We start from the raw sequence: 27,523 nt of genomic DNA, 5'->3' as shown, positions 1-27,523 counted from the left end.
GCTCTGGGATGCCCTGCACTCCATTCACAGAGGCAGGGTAGGCATGGAGCAGGGAGACAGAATCCAATGCTTTGCCATTAATTTAACTTAGATGGACTCCTCCTGGGACCTGGAGTCACTCCCCAGGAAGGATTCTGTGAGGACATGTCTGGCTCTCGTGCCCATGCTCCTGCCACTCTGCCCAATCAACGAACTTAGCAAACAGTAACGTGTTCACCATTACCTAATTTTGTATTATAAAATGGAATCAGGAACATAAATAGGAACAAGTAGCAAAACCCGAGCCCTGCATAGGACCATTATCCTCTCAGCCACCTCTGCGTAGGCCAATGAGTTTGGAAAGTTTCTCACAGTTTTCAAGTTTCAGCGACTCTGCTTTCTGTTTCAATCGTTCATCTCTGTATAATCCTGCCAAATTTGTCAGCTCTGACTCTGAAAGATAAAAGAGGTAACCAATTCATCAAGAGTTGAGCTCCTTTGTTTCATTTCAACATTTCTGGAGTCAAAGCTCCTTTTACTTCATTTCAAGCTTTTTCTTTCAATTAAATGTAAGAAACATTTACTCATTTATTCACAAAACACATCTTAGGCACTAGACCAGGTGCGGAGGATTAAAGGGCACCTGTGACCCTGCAGTCCAACAGTATCTGTGCTCTTATAAAAGCAATGAACTTAGTTCTTACCAAGAAAACATTTGGCACCAGACTTAGGAAACCTGCGCGTGTGCAGTGAGACCGCACCATAGCCTCCTACAAGTGGGATTCCAACGGCAGCTGGGAGAGAATGGAGTCCGGTGGCCTATTCCTGTCATCTGAAACAGACAGCTGCTTTATTCTTCTCCTGCATGGCTGCATCATAACTCACACGTGCGAAGGCACACAGAGCCTACCGCTGCCGGGTGTGCGTCTACACAAGGCCAGGGCGCTACTGGCATTCTTCCTTTCCTCACCACATGTGGGGTCCCCAACTCAAAGGCCAAAGGCAGCTGGGTCCTTTTAAAAGTTGAATCATCTGAATCTGGTGATCTTTGTCTCCTTGACTAAAGGAATTTCATGTTCTCTTCATGGTGGAGAAGGTCATTCTATTTTTAACCAGAATATAATCTCTGCTGTGTTTCCTGACTCAACGGTGGTTTGGCTGCCTCTATTTTTTATTGTTTTGTGAGGTTTCAGGCATACTCAGGGAGGAATGCCTGAAAAGCACCTTTAGAGACATATTGCATATTAACAGGATGGCGTGCTTGGATGTGGTGTGTGGCTTCTGAAAGCCTCCAACAGCAGGCAGCTACTCAATGTTTAAAGGACCAGACTTGTAAAAATGCTATTTTAATTGTTTTGAAATATGCCTATCCATTCTTAATCGTCTTGCTGACAGATTTTTTTTCTTGGTGGAACGAAAGACACCTGTCTGATTAATCAGCAAACTGCCTGGAAACAGGAATTATTATTTAGCCAGGGGGAACAATGGGCATTGCTTTCTGAATACGTTTCTATCAACACAAAACACTGTCTGGCATTTCTGCTCACAATGATGCTATTTACCCCCAAGTAAGGCCCAAAGTGCAGATTAAGTGCAGGACTCCAGGGTGAGGGGTGGATATGCATAAAAACCCTCCCTCTACAATGGAGGCCACACAGCCTGGGCTCTAGCCCAGCAGTTGCTTGGCAAGCAGTGGGTCTCCCAGGCTCCAGAACAATGTGCTCTCCCTGCTTGGTGAGGATGCCTGCAGTGCCTGCTAGCCAGGGCTTGTCTTGGCACAGTCACCCTTGCGGGTGATGGGGCTTCATGGAGAATCATGGGCCGTATCCAAATGAAAGCTCTCTGCTCCTGCATCCTGTCCAGGGCTCGGCACTAACTCCAATCTCAGGCTTCCTTGGCATGTGGGTAACCTCTGCCCAGGAGGCCTCTGTGAAGTCAGTCTGTGCCTTTAGTCCTCTGGAGTCACAGTTACACCAGTATTGAAACAGATTCTGTGGTTTTGCTTTTCTTTGAAATTATTTCCTTAGGTTTTTCATTTGCTCAGCTTTTCTAAATGCCTCATTCCCTGAAATCTTGTTCCAGGAAACATTAAGGGCTAGTGACTCTTTATATTTTCTACATTGAAGGCCACTTCAACAAGCTGATGAAAGACAACCGCTTTTCTCAAAATATCACATTGCTTTTCATAAAGCTCACTGAAACCAGCTCAGAGACCCCTGCTCCAGAGCAATGACCTTGTACAAGGTTAGTGTTTCAAGGAACCATGTCCCACATCCCCACTACCAAGCTCAGAGCAACTTCTCTTCAAACTGCCAGTGAATCCTTTCATCCTTCAATGAATAAAGGGTCAACTTCAAGAATATGCTACTTTTGACAAATTCTGTTAATATTCAATAACTTCTAAGCAATGTAAAAAAGTTTTGGGGAATGGCAGGTTCCAGAGAATACCTTTTCTTCTTAGCAGAAAGTTCCCCTTCCTCTGAATGTCACTGTAACAGATGGACAGAGCATTGAGCCTTAAAGATAAACTGACTCAGGCAAATTGCCAAGAGAAGCAAGAACCAGAACCTCTCCCAAGAACATGCTGCAAAAGAGCCCAGATTGGTCTCGACAGCTGAAAGACTGCAACGGATCCCAACTGCCCTCATGATCCAGCCCCATGAGATGGTACTGCATCCAGTCTACAGTGCAAAGCCAGGTAAAGCCAGGACTCCACCAGACATTAGGCACTTTCTATGTGCCAGACACTGTGCTAAGAGTTACACCCATGCCATCTTCCATCACCCACATAACCTCTCCCGGAGGAAGTGGACTCTATGCCCATTTCAAAGCCTAAGCTTCTACCCACTAGGTTATCCCGCTCAAGGGTGTGGAAAGAAGTGCTCCTCTGTCAGTCCAGGCCAGGAGCTCAGCTCAGCTCAGCTAGGCCAAGAGGCAGTTCCTGCCTGCTACTTTCGTTCAGCCCAGCCTAGTGGTGTGGCCACTTGCTCTGGCATCAGGTTTACTATCTAGATGCAGCTGCGAATAAGTAAACAGGATAATTAGTGTTTATAGTAAGGGATTACTCATAAAAGTTTACCCAGATTGGCCGGGTGTGGTGGCTGACGCCTGTGATCCCAGCACTTTGGGAGGCCGAGGTGGGCGGATTACTTGAGGTCAGGAGTTCGAGACCAGCCTGACCAACACGGTGAAACCCCATCTCTACTAAAAACTACAAAAATTAGCCAGGCATGGTGGCATGTGCCTGTAGTCCCAGCTACTCGGGAGGCTGAGGCAGGAGAATTGCTTGAACCCGGGAAGTGGATGTTGCAATGAGCCAAGATTGCACCACTATACTCCAGCCTGGGTGAGAGAGCGAGACTCTGTCTCAAAAAAAAAAAAAAAAAAAAAAAAAAAAAAAAAAGTTTACCCAGATTAAGCATTCTAAGGAAGAGCAGAGAAAATAAATGAACCAAAGATTTAAAAAGTCAATGGCTAACCTTGCTAAAAACAGTTTGCATTTGGTATTTGCCAAGAGTGAACTTTGTTCTCAAGTGGGTTTATTTTTACAACCTCCAAGTGCTAAATTTAACCTTGTTGGCTGCACTTGCTGCTGGATTCAGAGGGCAGATGCTGCTTGTTCTCAAATGGCACTTGGGTTGTGTGCAGGCTCTGCATAGCCACTGTACTTAAATGCCAGAAATAGATGTGTAAGGGGTTTGTGCTGATAACCCCCATTTGGAACTTGTGGGTACATGCTTCATACTTACTCACTGGATTTTTTTTTTTTTTTTGAGATGGAGTCTCGCTCTGTCAACCAGGCTGAAGTGCAGTGGCATGATCTTGGCTCACTGCAACCTCTGCCTCCTGGGTTCAAGTTATTCTCCTGCCTCAGCCACCCGAATAGCTGGAATTACAGGTGTGTGCCACCACTCCCAGCTAATTTTTGTATTTTCAGTAGAGACGGGGTTTCACCATGTGGCCAGGCTGGTCTCAAACTCCTGACCTCAGGTGATCCACCCTCCTTGGCCTCTCAAAGTGCTGGGATTACAGGCATGAGCCATGGTACCTGGCCACTCACTGGATTTTTATTTATACCTGGAGAGTGCCGAAGCGCTGAACTAGGCCTCGTGGGGATGGGGACAAAAGCTTACAAACCACCTCTGGTGCAATCCTTACCGTGAGCTCTTTGCATAATTCCAGCATCTTACTGCCGTAGAGAAAGATGTGGGGCAGGGGGTGTTTGAAGAATGTGAAATGCAGATTTTCATCCAGTTCTTGCAGAAAGCAACAAAGTCAAAGCCCTCCCAGGACCCAGACAATAGGGACTTTCAAGACATATACTGGCTTTCACCTGATTTGGATCCATGTATATACCGCCTTTTTATTGAGACAGGATCTCGCTCTGTAGCCCAGGCTGGAGTGCAGTGGAGTGATCACAGCTCACTGTAGCCTCGATCTCCCAGGCTTGACCTCCTGAGTAGCTGGAACCACAGGCATGTGCTGCCACACCTGGCTTATTTTTATACTTTTTGTAGAGATGGGGTTCCCAGGCTGGTCTCAAACTCCGAGACTCAAGTGATCCTCCTGCTGTGGCCTCCCAAAGTGCTAGGACTATAGGCATGAGCTACCATGCCTGGCCTATATACTGCTATTTAGTATGAGGCCTTTATCCTGCTCCAAAATTCTTTCCTGATTTTTGATTCTTGTAAAATCTAGTTTAGCAATGGGGCAGAGTATTTCCTGAACCCTCAGTGTTTTTCAATAAAAATGGAATTTCCTCTTCCTGTTTAATTTCCTCTTATATCCCAGAGTCACTGCTCACCAACTTTCTAATGCACTTTGAGAGAACAGTGGGACTTTGCCTTACAGAAATAGCGGGCAGAGACCAGGTCCCTAAGGGTGAGTTAGGACACTAACCCTGCTGTTGTTATTCACAATCTTCAGCATTTTCATTGTTTTCTACTCCTGAGAATCCTCTCTTCAAAAGACATTTGTTGAGCACCTGTTCTGAAGCAAGCACTGTGCCAGGGCCCTGAGACACAAAATTAGTAAGACCAAGTTCTTATTCCCAGAGAGCCCATAGTCTTGCAGGGGAGACTGACATTTATCTCTGCAACTCTAACACTGTGTGATTGGTACTATGTTAGCAGGTTGAACAAAGTGCTTTAAGAACACAGAGGAAGGAGAGTTTAACTTAGGGCGGAGTTGGGAGTGTGTGATGGTCACTGAGGGCTTAGCAGCACTGTGACCGACGAGCTAATTTTATCAGACTCCATTAGATATTTAATGATACTCAGTAATAAGACTTTAGAAATGAGTCAGAATTTGCTTTTTAAACATGAGCCAAAACTTCAGTTAAAAGGGTAGCCCCTGAAAAATAAAAAAGAAAATAAAAATAACCAAAACCAAGTTTGAGAAGACACAGTCACTAATGCGGTGTGTGTGTAGAATTCAAGTGGGACCAAAGGTGGAGCTGTTGGCTGAGACCGGGCTGCCCCTGCTGCAGACACTCCTTAGTAACACTTGCTGGAGCTGTAAGCCAGTGGCAGACGCTGTCATCCCCACTGTCTCCAGAGAGGGAAATAGGGGGGAAGGCCTGCCACACCCAAAGGGGCAGACCCAGGAGGTCACTTTTGTTCTGTGTGGCCACAACCAGCCGGAGGTGAGGGTAGGGGACACCTCATTCAATACCAGAAACCTCTAAACTTTTGTTCTGGTTCAAAAAGTAAGGCTGGCTCAATCAGATTTCCCTCCAGGGAGTGTGGAATTAGGAAACTGGACCAAATCAGCAAGCACCAAGAACTTAACGGAGGTGTGTGCTGCAGAAAGGGGCACTGACTGGTGAGGCTGGGGAATTTGAGAGAGTGATAAGGAGGGTGGCAACCACTGTAAACTATGGCAAACAAGGTTATGAGAAAGGGGAACTGGAAGGAAGAAAGGCAGGCAGCTGGTGGGGAGAGGGAGGGGGCAGATGGGCAGAGAGGTAGAGGCCCAAAGAGAGACGGGCATATAGACAGGTGACTAGCGCCACCTAAATTCCTAAGATTTCCAAGTCCTGGCCACACGTATCCTGTCAATAAATTTCCCCCACTTTTTTGTAGTATCCTGAATGGCCTTTGTCCTCTGACTCTGTTCACATAAACATGTGTAGCCCCAAACAAGAAGAGAGGAGGGATCAGGAGGCTGGGGGTGCCTCCTGCTGGGAACCACGGCCACCGGCTAATGCCCCTTTTACAGCATCTTACTTTGTTGTTTCTCCTTCCAACAACTAGTCTGGATATAATCAATGTAATCCTTCTCTATTGTCTTCTCCAGGTCACGCAGAGAAGCTCCTCTGTACGCCTTGTCAAAGTTTTTATCCACAAAGTAAGGCACCTGCAGGTTCTGAGTTTCTCTAGAAATGGTGTAGCCCAAGGTCCTGAAATGAGACAGAGGCTCATGTGAGCTCATAATATTTGGCAATATTACTCTTAGCACTGACCTCACAGATATCATCATCATCATCTGCTCATAGAGCAGAGGTAGAGATCATTTTCTAATGTACCCAACACTTCTTATATCCTTAGCAAAATTATAAGTATAACATCATCATAATTGTATTATGTAAGCACGTTCATACTATGAATTCAGCTTCAGCATAGTTTATTCTCTTAAAAGACTCACCTCTCTTTTACTGCTCTCTGTGCTAAAAGAGAATGCCGAATGCTTAAAACAAACAATTTTTATGTTGTGTAGGATCTAGTATGGTACCTGACAGAGTAGGTTATTATAAATGCTGGTTGAACTGATTATTATATATAGCAAATTAAAAAACAGATAGCTCACACCAACCTAGAAGCAATATTTTGGACATGACAAAAAGTACTTCGCACATAGCTGCTAACTGAGAACTGCAAGAAACTCAGACAAAATATTTCAGTGATGCTTCAGAGCTAACTCTCTGTGGGTCCAAGCATCCAATGGTATCTGGTGCTCAGCAACATTAAGAGTACTGAGCTGACTAAATTCTAACCATCAGGAAACACAGAAGGGACCTCAAACTCAAGTTAAAACAATGTGACAGAAATGTGTAGAATCCAAGATGGTTTTCTTCAAACTGGACAAATTTTCTACTTAAAGGGGCTACATTTTATTTGGCCTTTTCCCAGCCCTCTCCTTAGATCCTCTCTAATTAGAGTAAGAGCCGAGGCCATGAGTGCTCTCCCCTCACTCTAAGGGGTTGGGGGATCTTACAGAGCAGGTCCGTGCTTACCCTGCTGGCCTCACAAGAAAGAAAGCTGAAGTGCCATATGGAAAAACATGAGAAGCTGGGAAACAGAGGAAATCGGTGTGTGACCTGATGGCAAAAACCTCTGTCTGAAGGCTGGGCGCAGTGGCTCATGACTGTAATCCCAGCACTTTGGGAGGCCAAGACAGGAGGACATCAGGTGTTTGAGACTAGCCTAGTCAACATGGTAAAACCCAGTCTCTACTAAAAAATACAAAAATTAGCCAGGTGTGGTGGCACATGCTTATAATCCCAGTTACTCAGGAGGCTGAGGCATGAGAATCACTTGAACCCGGAGGAAGGAGATTACAGTGAGCCAAGACTGCAACACTGCACTTCAGCCCGGAAGCCTGGGCGACAGAGCAAGACTGCCTCAAAAATAAAAACAACAACAAAAAACCTCTCTTTCAGCCTCAGCTTTGCTCTCAGTAAAAGGAAAATACTAGCTGGGTGCGATGGCTCATGCCTGTAATCCCAGCACTTTGGGAGGCCGAGGTGGGTGGATCACCTGAGGTTAGGAGCTCGAGACTAGCCTGGCCAACATAGTGAAACCCTGTCTCTACTAAAATACAAAAATTAGCCGGATGTGGTGGTGTGTGCCGCCTGTAATCCCAGCTACTCAGGAGGTTGAGGCACAAGAATTGCTTGACGGGGAGATGGAGGTTGAAGTGAGCCCAGATTGCACTACGGCACTCCAGCTCAGGTGACAGAGGGAGACTCTGTCTCAAAAAAACAAAAACAAACAAAAAAGGAAAATACTGACCTGGACTGACCTGGAATGATGGTCTTCAGTCTACAGTGATCACTGACAAAGACTCTTCCTGTTATGTATTGTCTAATAAATTCTACTTTTAAAAGATTTTTTCCCACTAAACTATAATCATGAATAATAATTTATTATTCATTACTAACAAAAAAGATAATCTAGTGATTCTCAAACCTCAGTGTGGACCAGGATAATCTGGAGGGTTTGCTAAAACTCAGGCTTCTGGTCCTACTCCCAGAGCCTCTAATTCAATGGATTTGGAGGGGCCCTAGAATCTGCCTTTCTAACATGTTGCCTGTTGATACTGATGATGGCTGGTCTGGGGACCAAACTTTGGGAACTGAATCAACTGAAATAATTAATTGAAGAAATTTGTAAAAATCCTATCAGAGTTTATAATCTGTATGCAAAAAGCATTACAAGGAATTTCTCTATCTTCAACAAAAACAAAAAAATGGAAAATAATCACTTGATCCCCATTATTAATACTATGCTCCGAGACCCACAGGGTCCAGCAATCCTATCAACAGCTCAACAGAGTCTTTCTAACTCTACCATGGTGTGATAATGTGTTCATCTAAACCTTAAATTCTACTGATCCTTCAAAAACCAGTTACTGCTGTTCTGCAGCTGACCAGATGATGTCACTATAGAACAAAACAATCTATTTCCCGAGGCACACAGGAGACTGCTTCAGTATTTTTGAGTCTCAGCACCATGACTACCCAGCTGTTCCTTTAAACATCAAATTGGTGTTTTCTACAGCAAAAGGTGAAATGAAATGTTAGTAATGTATCAGCAAAACCTTCAAGTCTTTCACCCCCAGACTGTTACTGAAAAAGATTGAGAAATATCAGACTTACGATTTATAGAACAGACTATATGGGGGATTAGTAGCCAGCAGCTGAGTAATGACAGATATAATCACAATCACAAGAACTGGAAGTAGCTGAATAAATGCAGAATACGTAGTCTGAAAAAGAAAAAAAAAATACTTGCTGTAAGTGCTCTTTTTTCTTCTCTGTTGCCCAGGCTAGAGTGCAGTGGTGCGATCTCAGCTCACTGCAAGCTCCGCCTCTCAGGTTCACGCCATTCTCCTGCCTCAGTGTCCCGAGTAGCTGGGACTACAGACACCTGCTACCACGCCCAGCTATTTTTTTTGTATTTTTAGTAGAGACAGGGTTTCACCGCAGCCAGGATAGTCTCAATCTCCTGACCTCGTGATCCGCCCACCTCGGCCTTCCAAAGTGCTGGGATTACAGGTGTGAGCCACTGCGCCTGGCCTATAAGTGTTCTTTATCAATATAAAGCTTATTGAAAATAAAGACAGTTGTCCCAAAGAAAATAACAAATTACCAATGCACTGCATAGGAGGATCCACAAAGTTCCAGGCTTTTCTGGGAAGGTTGTACTTTCAGCTGAGAAGTACAGGTTGGGCAGTCCTAATCAGAAAATTCAAAATCAAAAATGCTCCAAAATCTAAAACTTTTTGAGTACCAGGATGACATTCAAAAGGAAAGCATTTTGGATTTCAATTTTTTCTTTTTTTTTTTTTTTTGAGACATGGTCTTGCTCTGTCACCCAGACTAGAGTACAGTGACACAAACATGGCTCACTGCAGCCTTGACCTCCTGGGTTCTGATGATTCTCTCACCTCAGCCTCCTGAGAAGCTGGGACCACAGGTGCACACTACCGTGTGCAGTTAATTTTAAAATTTTTGTAGAGACAAGATCTTGCCATGTTGCCCAGCTAGTCTCGAACTCCTATGCTCAAGCAATCCTCCTGCCTCAGTCTCCCAAAGCATTAGGATTACAGGTGTGAGCCACCGCACCCAGCCTCAGATTTTCAGATTAGGAGTTGTCAAATGTATAATGGTATAATGCAAACATTCCAAAATCCAAAAAAAAAAAAAAAAATCTGAAATCTGAAATACTACTGGTCCCATTTACTTCAGATAAGGGATACTCAATCTATACCAAATAACCTTTATTCTCTCTGCTGAACAGGCTGAAGAAGGCCCAACAACAACCTGGATTGACACCCAGTAATCCCCCTGCAGCCCCATTAACAAGACCAATGAAGCAAACATCTCAAGGTAAACCTGCCCAGACTGTGCCTCTTACAGGAGTGGGGCTCTAGGAGCCAGGTTAGCATTATGCTTGGCCACAGCTGATGGACTGGGAGGACTTCTAACTCTGGCAGAGATAATCACATTTTCTCTCCTAGGAATCTGGGATTAAGACTCATCACCCTTCACTTCTGTGTTGTCACTTTAAGGAAGAACACACACGGTCAGGCACTGTAGACTAGCTATTTGCAAGGGGAAGTAGAACAAGCAAAGCTGCTTGGTGAAAACAAAACAGAGGCAAAGAGTGGCAGGAAAACTAGAGACAATCTGGGCCCAAAGAGTCCTGCAGAGCACAGCTGCTTGGGAGCCTGACAGTATCCCAGTTCTTTGTTCCTGTCTGTCATGAGGCCCAGCTGTGCTTCTTATCCTTGCGCTTCATGAGACTCCTTTGATCCCTTACCTTAAACCCCTTTAGTTCTAAATATTTTGAAGAGAGTTCCTATTTTCTGCAGCCAAGAAAATTTTGAAGCCAGAGCGGGGCACATGCCTATAATCCCAGCACTTTGGGAGACCAAGGCAGGAGGATCACTTGAGTCCAGGAGTTCGTGACCAGCCTGGGAAACAGGGTGAGAACTAATCTCTACAAAAAATGAGCTGGGCTTGATGGCATGCACCTATAGTCCCAGCTACATGAGAGGCGGAGGTGGGAGGATTGCTTGAGCCCTGGAGTTCGAGGTTGTAGTGAGCTGTGTTTGTACTATTGTACTCCATCGTGAGTGACAGTGAGACCCTCTCAAAAAAAAAAAAAAAAAGCCTTGATGAAGTCAGCCCCACAGGATTGCTGAGATCCTGGGAGAGCCACCCAAGAATGGGCAGAGGGAGGGGATACAATTCTACCTATTTAGGCCAATTTTCCAGCTCTTCTCACCATTGCTTTTGCTTTCCTAAAGCACATCTTAGCAACATATCTCAAGTTCAGCTTCTAAAATTTGATCATGTACCATCAAGGTTGGTCCAGTACAACTGTTTATGGGCAGCAGCACTCCTCCCACCCTAGGTACCTGAGGTTTCTCTTCTTCCTCCTCCTTCTTAGTCTGTGTCCTCTCATGTCGGTGCCGTCGGCGGTAATAGTGAGCATCATCTGTCACATTTGAAAACATATGAATATTTCCTGGAAAAGAAAGAAAAAGAAATACTTAGTATGGGATATGGCGAACACTCCTTCCTTGCCTTTTTCTTTTTTTTTTTTGGAGACGGAGTTTCGCTCTGTTACCCAGGCTGGAGTGCAATGGCATGATCTCAGCTCACTGCAACCTCTGCTTCCTGGGTTCAAGCAATTCTCTTACCTCAGCCTCCTCAGTAGTTGGGGTTACAGGCACCCGCCACCACGCCCGGCTAACTTTTGTATTTTTAGTAGAGATGGGGTTTCATCACATTGCAGGTTGGTCTCAAACTCCTGAACTCAAGTGATCCACCCACCTTGGCCTCCCAAAGTGCTGGGATTACAGGCGTGAGCCACCGCACCCAATCCTTCCTTGTCTTTTTCAAGGTCCTCGTTCCAAGCTAGGTTTGTTAAGGATAGAGTATTGGCCTATTTTACCCAGTAGAAAAATAAGACAGTAGGCAAGCCAAGTGAACCAGCTGGAGCTAAAGTGTGCTGAGCTCTCCTGACTTCATTTAAATAGTCCTTTGCAACTAGTGAGAGAGAACCCCCAAAAGGCTAGAAGAGAGAGAGCATTTGGGCCATGAATCCTATTTGGCATGTTCACGTCTGCTTCCGTGCCCAATACCATATTGTGTCACTGGTATCTTTTAATAGCAACTCATAAAATTCAATTTACTTCCTGGGCATTGAATTATACCAACTTCCAACTTGCTGGGGGTACTTTCCTATCTTTTATCTTTGTAAGTGCTATTTTATAATAATAATAATAGGCATTTTGTTACTTATTTAGAAGGCACTTAAAAATATCTAATCCTCACAGTGACCCTGTGAAGTAGGTATTATTAACAGCCCCATTTTTCAGGAGAGGAAACAGGGTCAGAGAAACTAAATGATCTGGTCAAAATTATGCACAGCTGGAGGCTGGAGACTTGCCTCAAACTCCTGCTCAACTGATTCCAAATCCTTGCTGTTTCCATCATTCCATTGTCCCTCTATTCAGATTTTCAAACAGGAGTTTGCTGAGAGCCATAAATAAAAAAATATGTTTAAGAATGATAATTTGGGGAGACTAACCTGTAGGAAAATGTCCTCCAAAGAAGACGTTGAATAGTTCTTCTGGAGTGATGTCAGCTTCAAAATCCCTGTAATAATTATAAGGTCTGGCTCGAGGGGCAGTGAAAGTCACCTGCTCATCTCCGTATTCATCATAGCGAAGTCTCTTATCAGGATTGCTCAGGACTGCAAATGCATTTCCTATTGCTGCAATCAACAAGAAGCAGCACATGAGGACATAGTCTTTGCTATGGCTGAGAGTGATCACAGCAGCAGTGATGAAGAGCCTAGAGATGACTCACGCTGGACAACTTCTCAGGGGCCCAAGGAGAGGTGCTTGGGCCTAGAAAGTTCTCCAAAGTGCTTGCCCTTCAGGTTTTCCCTAATCGCCAGAAACAACAACATTGGAATCACAGGAATTAAGAACTACTGCTGAAGTGAGTTAACTCCCAGTCAACAGTCCTGGAGTCATCCCAGCTGTCCTAGAAATTAGGAATCCCCCCTCAGTTTGGGTTCCCAGTCACCACAAGTCCCAGGCATGTTGGGGAAATGTTCTCCAACTGGTCAGCACTCTCATTCATAAAAAATGTGTTCTGGCCAAGCACAGTGGCTCATGCCTGTAATCCCAGCACTTTGGGAGCTTGCAGTGAGCCAAGATCATGCCACTGAACTCCAGGCTGGGCAACAGGGTGAGACTTCGTCACACACACACACATACACACACACACACACACGAAGAGTGTTCTTTACTTTAAAAAAATTTTTTTTACAGATGGGGTCTTGTTACATTGCTGAGACTAGTCTCAGATTCCTGGTCTCAAGTGATCCTCCCACCTTGGCCTCCAAAAGTTTGGGATTATAGGTGTGAGCCACTGCATCTAGCCAAAACAGTGTTCTTATTTCACTTGAGTGCAATGGTTTATGTTGGAAACAGTTCATACATCCGTAGTGATATTCTAACTTGTAGTTAGAAAAATTTCCTAAATTCTACTCTGAAACAATCTTAATAAAAACCTTCCTGCCTGACTAAAAACAGTCTTCATCATAGTCTTATTTCAGTTAACTTTAGATAATTATTTTCTGAAATTAAGAAATGTATTTCCAGTGTCTCAAGGAGGTTTCAAAGGCTGAATAATTACATATGTTTACCAACATGTCTCCCTTCTATGTGCAAATATGCGAACCTTGACCAATTTCATTTAAACATACAATCAGTAGCACCAATCAATACAAACCTCAAAAAAAAAAAAACCTTTTAAGGCATCCCCCACTCTCTACCTGTAATTCAGTCAACACTGTCAGAAACACAGTCAGAAAGAGTATTTCTTCATGATTCTTTTACCTGGGGAATTGTTAAATGTTTACCTTGCCACTCTGTTACCCACAACTCTATATATACATATGTACATATATATTGTAATAAGTATACATTTATTTTGCTGAACCATTTGAAAGTAGGCCACAGATATTATGTCACCTTCTCCTAAATACCTCAACATATATCTCCCAAGGAGAAAGACATTCTCCTATGTAATCAAAACACCATTATCACAGCTAAGGAAATTAACATCAGTCCATTATCATCCAATACATCCATGCAAGATCAAGTACTGCATTTAGTTTCTTTTAATCTAAAACTGTCCCCACCTTTTTTGTTTTTCATTATGTTAAACTTCTTGGAAGAACAGGTCAGTATTCTTGTAGAATGTTTCATATTCTGATTGTTCCCTCATTATTAGATTCAGGTCAAACATTTTGGCAAGAATACCCCATAGGTGACAACAACCTAGCACTCAATGGCTTTAGCATTCACTGATGATCTCTGCCTGAAACAGTGACTTGGAGTGCAGTGGTACAATCACGGCTCACTGCAGCCTTGACCTCTGGCTCAAGCAATCCTCCCACCTCAGCCTCCTAAGAAGCTGGGGACTACAGGCACACGCTACCATGCCCGGCTAATTTTTTTTATTTTTATTTTTAGTAGAGATGAGGTCTCACTATGTTGTGTGGGCTGGTCTCAAACTCCTGAGCTCAAGCAATCCTCCTATCTCAGCCTCCCAAAGTGCTGGGGTTTACAGGTGTGAGCCACCATGCCTGGCCAGGTGAAGCTCTTAAGATTTGTATTCATGTGTTGGGTCCAAAATATTTTTAAAGAATATATTTCTTTTTTTTTTTTTTTTTTTTTGAGATGGAGTCTTGCTCCTATTGCACAGGCTGGAGTACAGTGACGTGATCTTGGCTCACTGGAACCTCCACCTCCCGGGTTCGAGCAATTCTCCTTCCTCAGCTTCCTGAGTAGCTGGGATTACCAGCGTGCACCACTACGCCTGGGTAATTTTTTTATTTTTAGTAGAGAGGGGGTTTCACCATGCTGACCAGGCTGGTCTCAAACTCCTGACATCAGGTGATCCACCCACCTCGGCCTCCCAAAATGCTAGGATTACAGGTGTGAGCCACTGCGCTCAGCCTAAAGAATATATTTCTTAAAATATCATGGAGGACGGGCACAGTGGCTCAAGCCTGTAATTTCAGCACTTTGGAAGGCCTAGGCGGGCAGACTACTTGAGCTCAGGAGTTTGAGATCAGCCAGAGCAACATGGCAAAACCTCGTCTCTACAAAAGATACAAAAATTAGCCAGGCATGGTGGTGCTCACCTGTAGTCCCAGCTCCTTGGGAGGCTGAGGTGGGAGGATCACTCGAGCCTGGGAGGTGGAGGTTGCAGTGAGCTGAGATGTCACCACCACACTCCAGCCTGGGTAAAATCAAGGGAGCTATGCTGATAATCACTATTTAAGAGGTGTGGCAGGGGGAAAAACCCTCCTTATGGCCTTATGAAACAACTATGGGGAAGGCTAAAAGCAACTTATTATGACCACAAGGGCACCATTGAGCACTGGTTCAGGATCAGACCTTTGAAAGCATCTGTTGCTCCAGGAGCACAGTTCTTGTCAGGGTGAAATTTCAGGGCGAGTTTTCTGTAAGCTTTCTTAAGCTCTTCATCACTGGCATCTCGAGAAACTCCCAGAATTTCATAGTAATTTCTGCATTTCTTGATCCTAAAAAAATCAGAAACATGTATGTCTACAAAGGCCCCTTTTGTATAACTAACTGCAAGATAATACATCGATCCTCGCTCTAATCTGTGGGACCCAAAACAAACCTAGAAGAAAATTAGTGCACACGTTAATGAAACATTCAAATTCATTAACAATGTCCTTCTCCCACCCAGAACTTAATGCCTTTCAAAGTACTTTTACATCTACTATTTATTCTTCCTATATCCCTACAAGTGAGTAGAACAAGTATGCTAATCCTTACACCAAGGGTCAGGCTAAGATCCTGAGAGATGAACCACAGGACAGCAAAGCCGGAAGAAACAGTTAATCACTCTGTTTGTTTATAACTTTTTCTCTCTTTTTCCTATGGCTATTTTCTAAACTGTGTTTTTTGTTTTGTTTTGTTTTTGAGACGGAGTCTTGCTCTTGTTGCCTAGGCTGGAGTGCAGTGGCGCAATCTCGGCTCACTGCAACTTCTGCCTCCTGGGTTCAAGCAATTCTCCTGCCTCTGCCTCCCGAGTAGCTGAGATTACAGGGATGCGCCACCAGGCCTGGCTAATTTTTGTATTTTTAGTAGAGATGGGGTTTCACCATGTTGGTTAGGCTGGTCTCAAACTCCTGACCTTGTGATCTGCCCACCTCGGCTTGCCAAACTGCTGGGATTACAGGTGTTAGCCACCATGCCCAGCTATACTGTGTTTTAAAAAAGTTAACATACACATGATAGAAGAAAAAGAGCCAACAGAACTAAAGTTTATACAGTAAAAATTCTCCTGCTTCATTATTTCCTGTCCCCCAGAATCCCACCACAGGGACAACCATCATTAGAAGTTTTGTATGGATCCTATGTACAGAGAGTACAGGTATAGTCCTCTCCATTTTTGTTCTTACCTAAATGGAAACATATTATAATCACTTTTCTACATCTTGCTTAAAAAAAAATTTATTGGCTGGGCGCGGTGGCTCAAGCCTGTAATCCCAGCACTTTGGGAGGCTGAGACAGGCGGATCATGAAGTCAGGAGATTGAGACCATCCTGGCTAACCCGGTGAAACCCCGTCTCTACTAAAAAATACAAAAAAACTAGCCGGGAGAGGTGGTGGGCGCCTGTAGTCCCAGCTACTCGGGAGGCTAAGGCAGGAGAATGGCGTAAACCTGGGAGGCGGAGCTTGCAGTGAGCTGAGATCCGGCCACTGCACTCCAGCCTGGGCGACAGAGCGAGACTCTGTCTCAAAAAAAAAAAAAAAAAATTATTTTTTTTACACTTGTAATCCCAGTGCTTTGGGAGGCTGAGGCAGGAGGACTGCTTGAGGCCAAGAGCTTAAGGCCAGCCTGGGCAGGATGGTAAGACCCTATCTCTATGAAAAATTTTAAAAAGTTAGCCAGGCATGGTGCCTTGTATCTGGAATTCTAGCTACTCAGGAGGCCAAAGCAGGTGGATCACTTAAGCCCAGGAGTTTGAGGCTGCAGTGAGCTATGATTGTTCCACTACACTCTAGCCTGGGCAACAGAGAATGACCCTGTCTCTAAAAAACAAACAAACAAATAAACAAACAAACAAACAAACAAAAAAGGATTGGAGATCAATCCTTAACAGATAAAGATGAGAAGTATAGAATAATAGTTTAGACTAGACAGTAGCTTAGTTTAGAGTGGCAGTTCTGAACTTTTGATCTCAGCAACGTTTTATAATGCATGGTACAGGAAGAGAAAAAAAATTACTGAAGACCTCAAAAGAGCTTTCATTTATGTGACTTCTATCAATCCACATCTACTATACCAGAAATGAAAACAAAAAATTTTTAAACAGTGATGATGTAATTACATGTCATGTAGCCTCTCAAAAACTCCACTGTATAATCATGAGAAAATTAGTGAAAAAGACAAGTAACATGTTTGTATCATTATGACTACAGTTTTAAACTTGCAGACCTATCCCCTAAAAGGGTCTTGGCGTTCCCCAACCACCCTTTGAGAACTGCTGGATTACAGATGAACTCTGGAGTCAAAATGCCTTCGTTGAGCTTTGATTTTGCTGTGTACTTAACCTCTATAGCTTGGTGTTATCTTCTGAAATGAGCTAATAATTATATTTCACAGAGTTGATATTATGATTAAATAACGTCTTCATTAAAGTGCTTGAGAGCATCTAATACTAAATAAATATTACCTAGTATTATATATCTACCTCTTTTTTTTTTTTTTTTTTTTTTTTGAGACTGGAGCCCAGGCTGGAGTGCAGTGGTGCGATCTCGGCTCACTGAACTTCTGCCTTCTGGATTCAAGTGATTCTCCCGCCTCAGCCTCCCGAGTAGCTGGGACTACAGGCTTGCACCACCACACCCAGCTAGTTTTTGTAATTTTAGTAGAGACAGGGTTTCACTATATTGGCCAGGCTGGTCTTGAACTCTTGACCTCAAGTGATCCACCTGTCTTGGCCTCCCAAAGTGCTGGGATTACAGGCATGAGCCACCACGCCTGGCCTACCTCATTCTTTTTAAAATCTAAATATTATTGCATTGTATCAATGTATAATATATGCATCACCTACTAATTTGTATTGAGAAGGGCTTCAGTCTTTTGCTACTATATGATTCAGTAAGGCAGGCAGAGATTCGCAGTTCTGTTGGGAAATTCATCGTTTAAGTCAGTAACACAGGTTGGACTCTAATGCAGGGTCTGGGCTGTCAGCAGGTCCCTTCCACATGAGCTGCCCATGGGGAGTCTTTGAATCCCTAGCCCAGTTTCCAATCTCTGCTTCCATGGCAGACACTCAGGACTCCCTCTCCTAAATTTACTATTTGTTTAATAATGGTTTATTGAGAAATAATCCACATACCATAAAGTTCACCCTTTTTAAATGTACAATTCATTAGTTTTTAAATACATTTATAGAGGTGTGCATCTATCACCACTATCTCATTTCAGGACATTTTTTTTTTTGGGGGGGGGGGCAGAGTCTTGCTCTGTCGCCCAGGCTGGAGTGCAGTGGCACAATCTCGGCTCACTGCAAGCTCCGCCTCCCGGGTTCACGCCATTCTCCTGCCTCAGCCTCCTGAGTAGCTGGGACTACAGGCGCCCACCACCGCGCCCGGCTAATTTTTTGTATTTTTAGTAGAGACGGGGTTTCACCATGGTCTCGATCTCCTGACCTTGTGATCCGCCCGCCTCGGCCTCCCAAAGTGCTGGGATTACAGGCGTGAGCCACCACGCCCGGCCCATTTCAGGACATTTTTATCACCCCAAAAAGAAACTCTATACTCATTAGGACTCATTCCCACTTCTCCTCCCCAGCCCCTGGGACCCACTAATCTACTTTCCCTCTCTATAGATTTACTTATTCTGAATATTTTATATAAAAGGAGTTATGTAACATGTAGCCTTTTGTGTCTGGCTTCTTTCACTTACTGTAATTTTTTCAAGGTTCATTCATGTTGTAGCATGAATCTGTTCACTCCTTTTTGTTACAAAATAATATTTCATTGTATGGATATACGCCATGTTGTTTGTCCATTATCAGTTAATGGACATTGGGTTGTTTCCCCTTTGGGGTTGTTATGAATAATATTGCTATGGATATTCATGTACAAGTTTTTTTGTGGAAGTATATTTATATTTCTCTTGGTATATACTAGGAGTAGATTGTTGGTCAATAATCTTAACTTTCTTCTGAACTTTAAGAGGAATTGTCATATTGTTTTCCAAACTGGCTGCATTCCTACCAGCAATGTACAAAGGTTCCAATTTATCTGCTTCTTTATCAACACTTATTATCCACCTTCTTGACTATAGCTATTCCAGTGGGTGTGAAGTGGTACAGTATCTCATTGTGGTTTTGATTTGCATTCCCCTAATGACTAATGATGTTGAACAAGTTTACATATGCTTACTAATGATATATATATCTTCTTTATATATATATGGAGGAATATATAGGAGGAATGCCTATTCAGACCCTTTGCCCATTTTTTCAATTGGGTTATTTGTCTTCGCATTGTTGAGTTTTAAGAGAACTTTGTATGTTCCAGATAAAGTCCCTTATCAGATATACACTTTTTAAATGTTTTCTCCCATTCTGTAGGTTGACTTTTCACATTCTTTTTTTTTTTTTCTTTTTTTTGAGATAGAGTTTCACTCTTGTCACCTAGGCTGGAGTGCAATTGTATGGTCTCAACTCATGCAACCTCCTCCTCCCCGGTTCAAGCAATTCTCCTGCCTCAGACTCCCGAGTAGCTGGGATCACAGGCGCCTGCCACCACGCCCGGCTAATTTCTGTGTTTTTAGTAGAGATGGGGTTTCACCATGTTGACCAGGCTGGTCTCGAACTCCTGACCTTGTGATCTGCCTGCCTTGGCCTCCCAAAGTGCTGGAATTACAGGAGTGAGACACCACGCCCGGCCACAGAACTTTATTTTTATTTATTTATTTATTTATTTATTTATTTATTTATTTATTTATTTATTTATTTTGAGACGGAGTCTCACTCTGTCGCCCAGGCTGGAGTGCAGTGGCGTGATCTCAGCTCACTGCAAGCTCTGCCTCCTGGGTTTACGCCATTCTCCTGCCTCAGCCTCCCAATTAGCTGGGACTACAGGCGCCCGCCACCTTGCCCGGCTAGTTTTTTGTATTTTTTAGTAGAGACGGGGTTTCACCATGTTAGCCAGGATGGTCTCGATCTTCTGACCTCGTGATCCGCCCGTCTCGGCCTCCCAAAGTGCTGGGATTACAGGCTTGAGCCACCGCGCCCAGCCAGAATTTTATTATTTTTTTTAGAGACAGGGTAGGGTCCCTGTCACCCAGGCTGGAGTGCACTGGTACGGTCATAGCTCACTGCAGCCACCAACTCCTGGGCTCAAGTGATTCTCCTGCCTCAGCCTCCCAAGTAGCTGAGACTACAGGTATGCACCATAACACCAAGTTAATCCAAAAGAACTTTTAAAAGGCAGTCCCTTACTGGCAAAGTACTTCCTGACTTCAGGAAGAAAATATCAATGGAGCAATCCAGAAAAAGGGCTCTTGTTGCCCAGGCCTTCTTGCTGTACAACCAAAAGGCTGGCAGCTGTATTCATCTTTTCCATTCAAGGCTCAGGGGTTAGCAGCTTTATATATAATGGCAGCCCCTATCATAAACTGAACTACATTTGCACAAAATAGTAGAGTTAGCCTGTCTCTTCCTGCCTTATATCCTGGTGCTCACTTCTCGTTCTTACTAATACAATATCCTTTGTGACCTTTCTTTTCCAGAATAGGGCACTTCTGTCTGCATTAAAAAGTTGATGAGGTAGGGTTGGGCGTGGGGTTCACATCTGTAATCCCAGCACTTTGAGAGGCTGAGGCGAGTGGGAGCCTTGAGCTCAGGCATGCGATAAGTAATAATCACATCATGGACGGTATGCCTTTCTTATAGCAGTCCTGCACCCACATAAAAGCTTCATTTTCAATATGAGATTAAAAGGTATTTTGCAGCCGGGCGCGGTGGCTCAAGCCTGTAATCCCAGCACTTTGGGAGGCCGAGACGGACGGATCACGAGGTCAGGAGATCGAGACCATCCTGGCTAACCTGGTGAAACCCCGTCTCTACTAAAAAATACGAAAAACTAGCCGAGCGAGGTGGCAGGCGCCTGTAGTCCCAGCTACTCGGGAGGCTGAGGCAGGAGAACGGCGTAAACCCGGGAGGCGGAGCTTGCAGTGAGCTGAGATCCGGCCACTGCACTCCAGCCTGGGCGACAGAGCGAGACTCCGTCTCAAAAAAAAAAAAAAAAAAAAAGGTATTTTGCAAAAAGTGCAATGTTTCCATATCTGCTAGCATTAAGTGCAGGCGGATCACAAGGCCAGGAGTTCAAGACCAGCCTGGCCAATATGGTGAAACCCTGTCTCTACTAAAAATACAAAAATTAGCCAGGCGTGATGGTGGGCGCCTGTAATCCCAGCTACTTGGGAGGCTGAGGCAGGAACAATTGCTTAAACCCGGGAGGTGGAGGAGGTTGCAGTGAGCCAAGATCATGCCACTGCACTCCAGCTTGGGCGACAAGAGCAAAACTCCGTATCAAAAACAAAACAAAACAAAAACCTCAAGAACTGCAAGAGATTACTTTTTACTGCTAAACATAATTTACTGAAGAGACAAAATGCTCACAAAGAGATGATTAGCATCTTGTGGCTTTTTTTTTTTTTTTTTTTTTTTTGAGATGGAGTCTCACTCTCACCCAGGTTGGAGTGCAAGTGGTGCAATCTCGGCTCACTGCAAGCTCCGCCTCCTGGGTTCATGCCATTCTTCTGCCTCAGCCTCCCAAGTAGCTGAGACTACAGGTGTGTGCCACCACGCCTGGCTAATTTTGTATTTTTAGTAGAGACGGGGTTTTGCCATGTTGCCCAGGCTGGTCTCGAACTTCTGAGCCCAAGTAATCTTCCTGCCTCGGCCTCCCAAAGTGCTGGGATTACAGGTGTGAGCCACTGCACCTGGCCAAAATTTTTCAAATTGTTGCAAATCTAAAAAGTTTTTCCAATGCATTTATCTTTAAAAATTTACATATAAAAATCCACGGTTCAAATCCATGCCACTCAAGCCTGTGTTGTTCAAAGGCCAACTGTATCTTCGTTTTTTTTTTTTTGTTTTTTTTTGTTTTTTTTTTTTTTTGAGACGGAGTCTCACTCTGTTGCCGGGGCTGGAGTGCAGTGGCCAGATCTCAGCTCACTGCAAGCTCCGCCTCCCGGGTTTACGCCATTCTCCTGCCTCAGCCTCCCGAGTAGCTGGGACTACAGGCACCCGCCACCTCGCCCGGCTAGATTTTTGTATTTTTTAGTAGAGACGGGGTTTCACCGTGTTAGCCAGGATGGTCTCGATCTCCTGACCTCGTGATCCGCCCGTCTCGGCCTCCCAAAGTGCTGGGATTACAGGCTTGAGCCACCGTGCTGTATCTGCGTTTTTTAAACAATTTATTTATTTATTTATAGAGACAGGGTCTTGCTTTGTCACCCAGGCTGGATTGCAGTGGGGTGATCATAGCTCACTGCAGCCTCGAACTCCTGGCTGAAGGGATCCACCTACCTCAGCCTTCTGAGTAGCTGGGATTTCGGGTGCATGCCACCACACCTGGCTAAATTTTTATTTTTAGTAGAGACAGGGCCTTGCTATGTTGTTCAGGCTCATCTTGAACTCCTAGCTTCAAGTGATCCTCCCATCTTGGCCTCCCAAAGTTTTGGGATTACAGGCATGAGCCACCACACCCAGCCTCAACTATATTTTCTTAATTTCATTTTTTGATTGTTCATTGCTAGTATATAGAAAAATGATAATTTTTGCATATTGATCTTATATTCTGTAACTTTGTCCAACTTTATCAGGTCTAACAGTATTTGTGTGTGTGTGTGTATGTGTATTCATTAGGATTTTCCATTTACAAGATCATGTCATCTGTGGATGTAGTTTTACTCTTCTTTCCAATCTGGTTGGCTTTTATTTCTTTTTCTTGCTTAAATGCCCTGGCTTGACCCTCTAGTACAATGTTGAACAGAATGGCAAGAGTGAACAGACATACTTGTCTTGTTCCTGATCTTGGTGGGAAAACACCCAGTTGTTCACCTTTAAGTATGATGTTAACTGTGGATTTGTGTAGATGGACGTTATCAGGTTGAGAAAGTTCCCTTCTATTCCCAGTTGAGTGTTTTTATTACGAAAGAGTGTTGGGGCTGGGCACAGTGGCTCACGCCTGTAATCCCAGCACTTTGGGAGGCTGAGGCGGGCGGATCACGAGGTCACGAGACCATCCTGGCCAACATGGTAAAACCCCGTCTCCACTAAAAATACAAAAATTAGCTGAGTGTGGTGGTGCGTGTCTGTAGTCCCAGCTACTCGGGAGGCTGAGGCCGGAGAATTGCTTGAACCTGGGAGGCAGAGGTTGCAGTGAGCCGAGATCGTGGCATTGCACTCCAGTTTGGGTGACAGAGCAAGAATCCATCTCAAAAAAAAAAGAGTGTTGGATTTTGTTAAATGCTTTTTCTGTACCTATTGAAATGATCATGTGATTTTTGTACTTTATTCTATTAACATGGTATGTTACATTGATTGACTTTTGTGTGTTAAACAATCCTGTAATACTGGGATAAATCCCACTTGGTCAAAATGTGTAATACTTTTTACGTTGCTGTATTTGTTTTGCTAGTATTTTATTGAAGATTTTAATATATATATATAAACCAATAAGGGATATTGATTGATAGTTTAGATTTCTTATGATATTTTTGTCTGGTTTTGGTTACAGTGTACTATTGGCCTCAAAGAATGAAGCCAGCTGGGCCTGGACTTCTCTTCATTGGAAGTTTTTTTTTTTTTTTTTTTTTCAGACAGGGTCTCCCTCTGTCACCCAGACTAGAGTGCAGTGGTGCAATCACTGCTCACTGTAGCCTCACCCTTCCAGGCTCCATCAATCCTCCCATCTCAGCCTCCTGAGCAGCTGGGACTGCAGATGTGCACCACTATGCTTGGCTAATTTTTGTGGGGTCTTTTGTTTGTTTTTTATTATAGTGATGAAGTTTCGCCATGTGGCCAGGCTGGTCTTGAACTCCTGGGCTCAAGTGATCCTCCCGCCTCAGCCTCCCAAAGTAATGGGATTACGGGCATGAGCCACCATGCCCAGCCAGAAGTTTTTTGATTGTTAATTAAATCACCTTATTTGTTGTAGGTCTACCCGGGTTTTCAATTTTTTTTCTTTTTTTTTTTGGAAATAAGGTCTCACTCTGTCACCCAAGCTGCAATGCAGTGGCACTATCATAGCTTACTGTAACCTCAGATTCCTAGGCTCAAGTGATCCTCCTGCTTCAGTCTCCCAAGTAGCCACAGGCATGTGCCACCATGCCCAAGTATTTTTTTTTTTTGTTTTTTAGATATAAGGTCTTACTATGTTGCCCAGGCTGGTCTAAAACTCCTGGTCTCAAGCAATCCTCCCGCCTCAGCACCCCCAAAGCACTAGGATTATAGGTGTGACCCACCATGCCTGGACTCCATTTTTTTCTTAAGTCAGATTCAGTAATTTGTGTCTTTCTAGGCATTTGTTGATTTTATCTAGGTTATCTAATTTGTTGGTATACAATTGTTCATAGTATTTAGATTGGTAGGGATATCCCTCTTTCTTTTTTTTTTTTCTTTTTTTGAGAGATAGGGTCTTGCTCTGCTGTCCAGACAGGAGTGCAGTGGTGTGATCATGACTCACTGCAGCTTCGACCTACTGGGTTCAAGCAATCCTCCTGCCTCAGCCTCCCAAGTAGCTGGGACTACATACTCCCGCCACCACACCAAGCTAATTTATATATATATATACACATTTTTTTTTTTTTTTTTTTTGGTAGAGAGAAGGTTTCACTGTATTGTCCAGGCTGTCTACTTCCTTAAGGTAGATTAGGTTACTGATTTGGAGTCTTTTATCAAAAAAATAAGCATTTAGAGCTATAAATTTCCTACTAAGCACTGTTTTAGCTGCATCCTATACATTTTAGTATGTCGTGTTTTCCTTTTCCCTCATCTCAAAGCATTTCTAGCTTTCCTAGTGATGTATTCTGTGACTCGTTTGCTTATTAGGAGCTTGTAGTTTAATTTCCACATATTTGTGAATTTCTCAAATTTCCCTTTGTTTTTGATTTCAGAGACCATACACTGTATGATTTCAATCTTTTTAAATTTACTGAGGCTTGTTTTATGACCTACGATATGGTCTATCCTGGAGAATATTCTATGTATCCTTAAGAAGAAAATCATTCTGTTGTTGTTGACAGAATGTCCTATAGATGTGTGTTATGTCTAGTTGGTTTCTGCTGCCTCTCTTAAAGTAGAAGCAGGGTAGTTAGTTCGTGTTATACCCTAATATTCCACTTCTACTCAGTCTTCCCTCTGAGGTCAAGAAGCTAGTATGCTTCAATTATCATTATCATCATCATCATCATCATCATCATCATCATCATCATCATCAGTCAATACTTACATAGCACATCCAGGCACTCTTCTAAGCATTTTCCATAAAATCACTCATTCAATCCCACCACATGCTCACCTTTGTACCCCAAGCAGCTGTTCCTCACTATACATGGAGGTCCCCTCACCCTGCCGGGTCTGAGTCCACTCATTCTCAGACTTCTTTTCCTTTTGTGCCTTCATGCAGTTACAGCAGCCACAGGGGTCATGACTCTCAGGAGGTGTGTCTTCTGGGTATTTGTTTCTTCTAACTGCATCAATGTAAGCTGCAAAGCAACAGCCCCTCCATTAGGTCTCCATCTGACCCTGAAAATCAACTTTGCAACCTGCCTTAGCTCTCTGGGAGGCTGCTCCTAAGCATGAGAAGGTAAGTGTGATGGCCAGGGGTAGGGATGTCATGCTTACTTTGTCATACAAAGCTGAATAAACATCTGTTTCTCTATGGTCCATGGTCAGAAGAGACACTGCTCGTAAAATAGTATTTTTTGTTGCAGTTCCTCCCACCTCTAAGATTTAAAGTAGAGAGGAGTTCAATTCTTTTACACTAACAATTATAGAATATATACCAAGGAACTTGGCTAGATAGATCAAGGGGGCAGATGAGTAAGACCTGCTCCTGACCACAAAGAGGTTAGTTTAATGCAAACTTGTCCAACCCGTGGCCCACAGATGGCATGCGGCCAAGCACGGTTTTGAGCTCAACATAAATTTGTAAACTTTCTTCGAACATTATGAGATGTGTTTTTGAAATTTTATTTTTAAGCTCATCAGCTGTCATCAGTTATTTAGTCGTCAGTTAGTGTATTCTATGTGTAGCCCAAGACAATTCTTCCAATGTGGCCCAGGGAAGCCAAAAGATTGGATACCCCTGGTTTAAAGGGAGAAGATTCAATAACAACACCTGCAGAATGTAAAGAGGGTCATAAGCAATCCAGTCAAAAGGGGCAGAGCACTCATGTCTTCTCAGAGGACCTGGGAAAGCCTTTAACAACATCTTTCTGGCCGGGCGCGGTGGCTCAAGCCTGTAATCCCAGCACTTTGGGAGGCCGAGACGGGTGGATCACGAGGTCAGGAGATCGAGACCATCCTGGCTAACACGGTGAAACCCCGTCTCTACTAAAAAATACAAAAAAAAACTAGCCGGGCGAGGTGGCGGGCGCCTGTAGTCCCAGCTACTCGGGAGGCTGAGGCAGGAGAATGGCGTAAACCCGGGAGGCGGAGCTTGCAGTGAGCTGAGATCCGGCCACTGCACTCCAGCCTGGGCGACAGCGAAACTCTGTCTCAAAAAAAAAAAAAAAAAAAAAACAACAACATCTTTCTTCCGCTTAACATCCCTCAGCTACCTCCACCCACTGCTCCTGGACACTCTTCCTCTAAGTCGGCCTGGCTAACTCGAACGCATCCTTCTTGTCACCATTTGTAACCCTCTGCAAGAAACCTCCCTTGACAGCCAGTCTGCGTTAGCTACCTTGTCAGTGTGCTCTCCAAATCCCTGATCTTGCTGTGTAGCCCAGGCCGTTTTGTATTACTTGTCCGTTTTGTAATTGACTGTTCAGTCGTCAAACTCTCAGAGGGCTGCGAGTTTTGTAAGCTAAGGGACCCGTGTCAGTCAAATCCCCGCTGCAGAATCAGCATAATGCGGGGCATGCAATAGGTATTGGATCAATACTTTTTGCCTGACTGTAGGGTGGAAAAGGCTGGTTCTGATGCCGGCTGGAGCGACATGTTCAAACAGGGACTGAAGGTCAGGTGGCCCAGTTAGGCGGAAGATATGGGCCAGGTTAGCAAGCTGCGGAGAGACCGCAGCACCCCCACGGGCCCTCCAGTCACCCTGGCACGGTAGGGGCCTGACCGCTGCGGGCCCTGGGCGGGGCACGGGCGGGGGTGGGGCTGGGGGGCCGGAGGCAACAAGTCGTCACCGGTGACTCTGGGCTTGCAGGCCCAGTTTTCCTACCCCATACGCAACCCTACTCAGGCTCAGCATCTTCTCACAGGCCTCCATCCATCACCTCAGATCCAGGATCTCAGCCCTTGTGCGTCTTCAGGATCCTCATCCCTGATCTCCCCCGAACGCCGCCCTATCCCTCCTTCAGGCGGGGACCTAGTACCTTCCGTCCAGCGCTCCCCGCTGCCCAGAGTCGCAGTCATATCGGTTCCCAATCTGCAGGTCCGCCGAACCTCCCCCGCGCCCGAGGCTGAAAGAGAAGGGGGCGCGGAGCGCG

General features: G+C 44.3%; 1 protein-coding gene across 1 annotated transcript; it reads right to left on the bottom strand.

Annotated features, from left to right (window-relative positions):
* Positions 1–206: 206 nt before the first annotated feature.
* On the bottom strand, positions 207–27,523 carry DNAJC18 (DnaJ heat shock protein family (Hsp40) member C18). The gene is made up of 8 exons (XM_023195202.1): positions 27,410–27,523; positions 25,381–25,567; positions 15,193–15,338; positions 12,303–12,488; positions 11,125–11,234; positions 8,858–8,967; positions 6,207–6,379; positions 207–432 (listed from the first exon to the last, which is right to left on the bottom strand). Exons 1-8 carry the CDS (start codon positions 27,447–27,449, stop codon positions 308–310), a joined length of 1,077 nt encoding a protein of 358 aa, XP_023050970.1. The 5' UTR covers positions 27,450–27,523; the 3' UTR covers positions 207–307.

This window comes from Piliocolobus tephrosceles, chromosome 4, assembly GCF_002776525.5.
Source record: "Piliocolobus tephrosceles isolate RC106 chromosome 4, ASM277652v3, whole genome shotgun sequence".
Lineage (NCBI taxonomy): Eukaryota > Metazoa > Chordata > Mammalia > Primates > Cercopithecidae > Piliocolobus > Piliocolobus tephrosceles.
The sequence above is the reverse complement of the archived record's forward strand: the minus strand, read 5'-3'. Positions and strand labels throughout refer to the sequence as shown.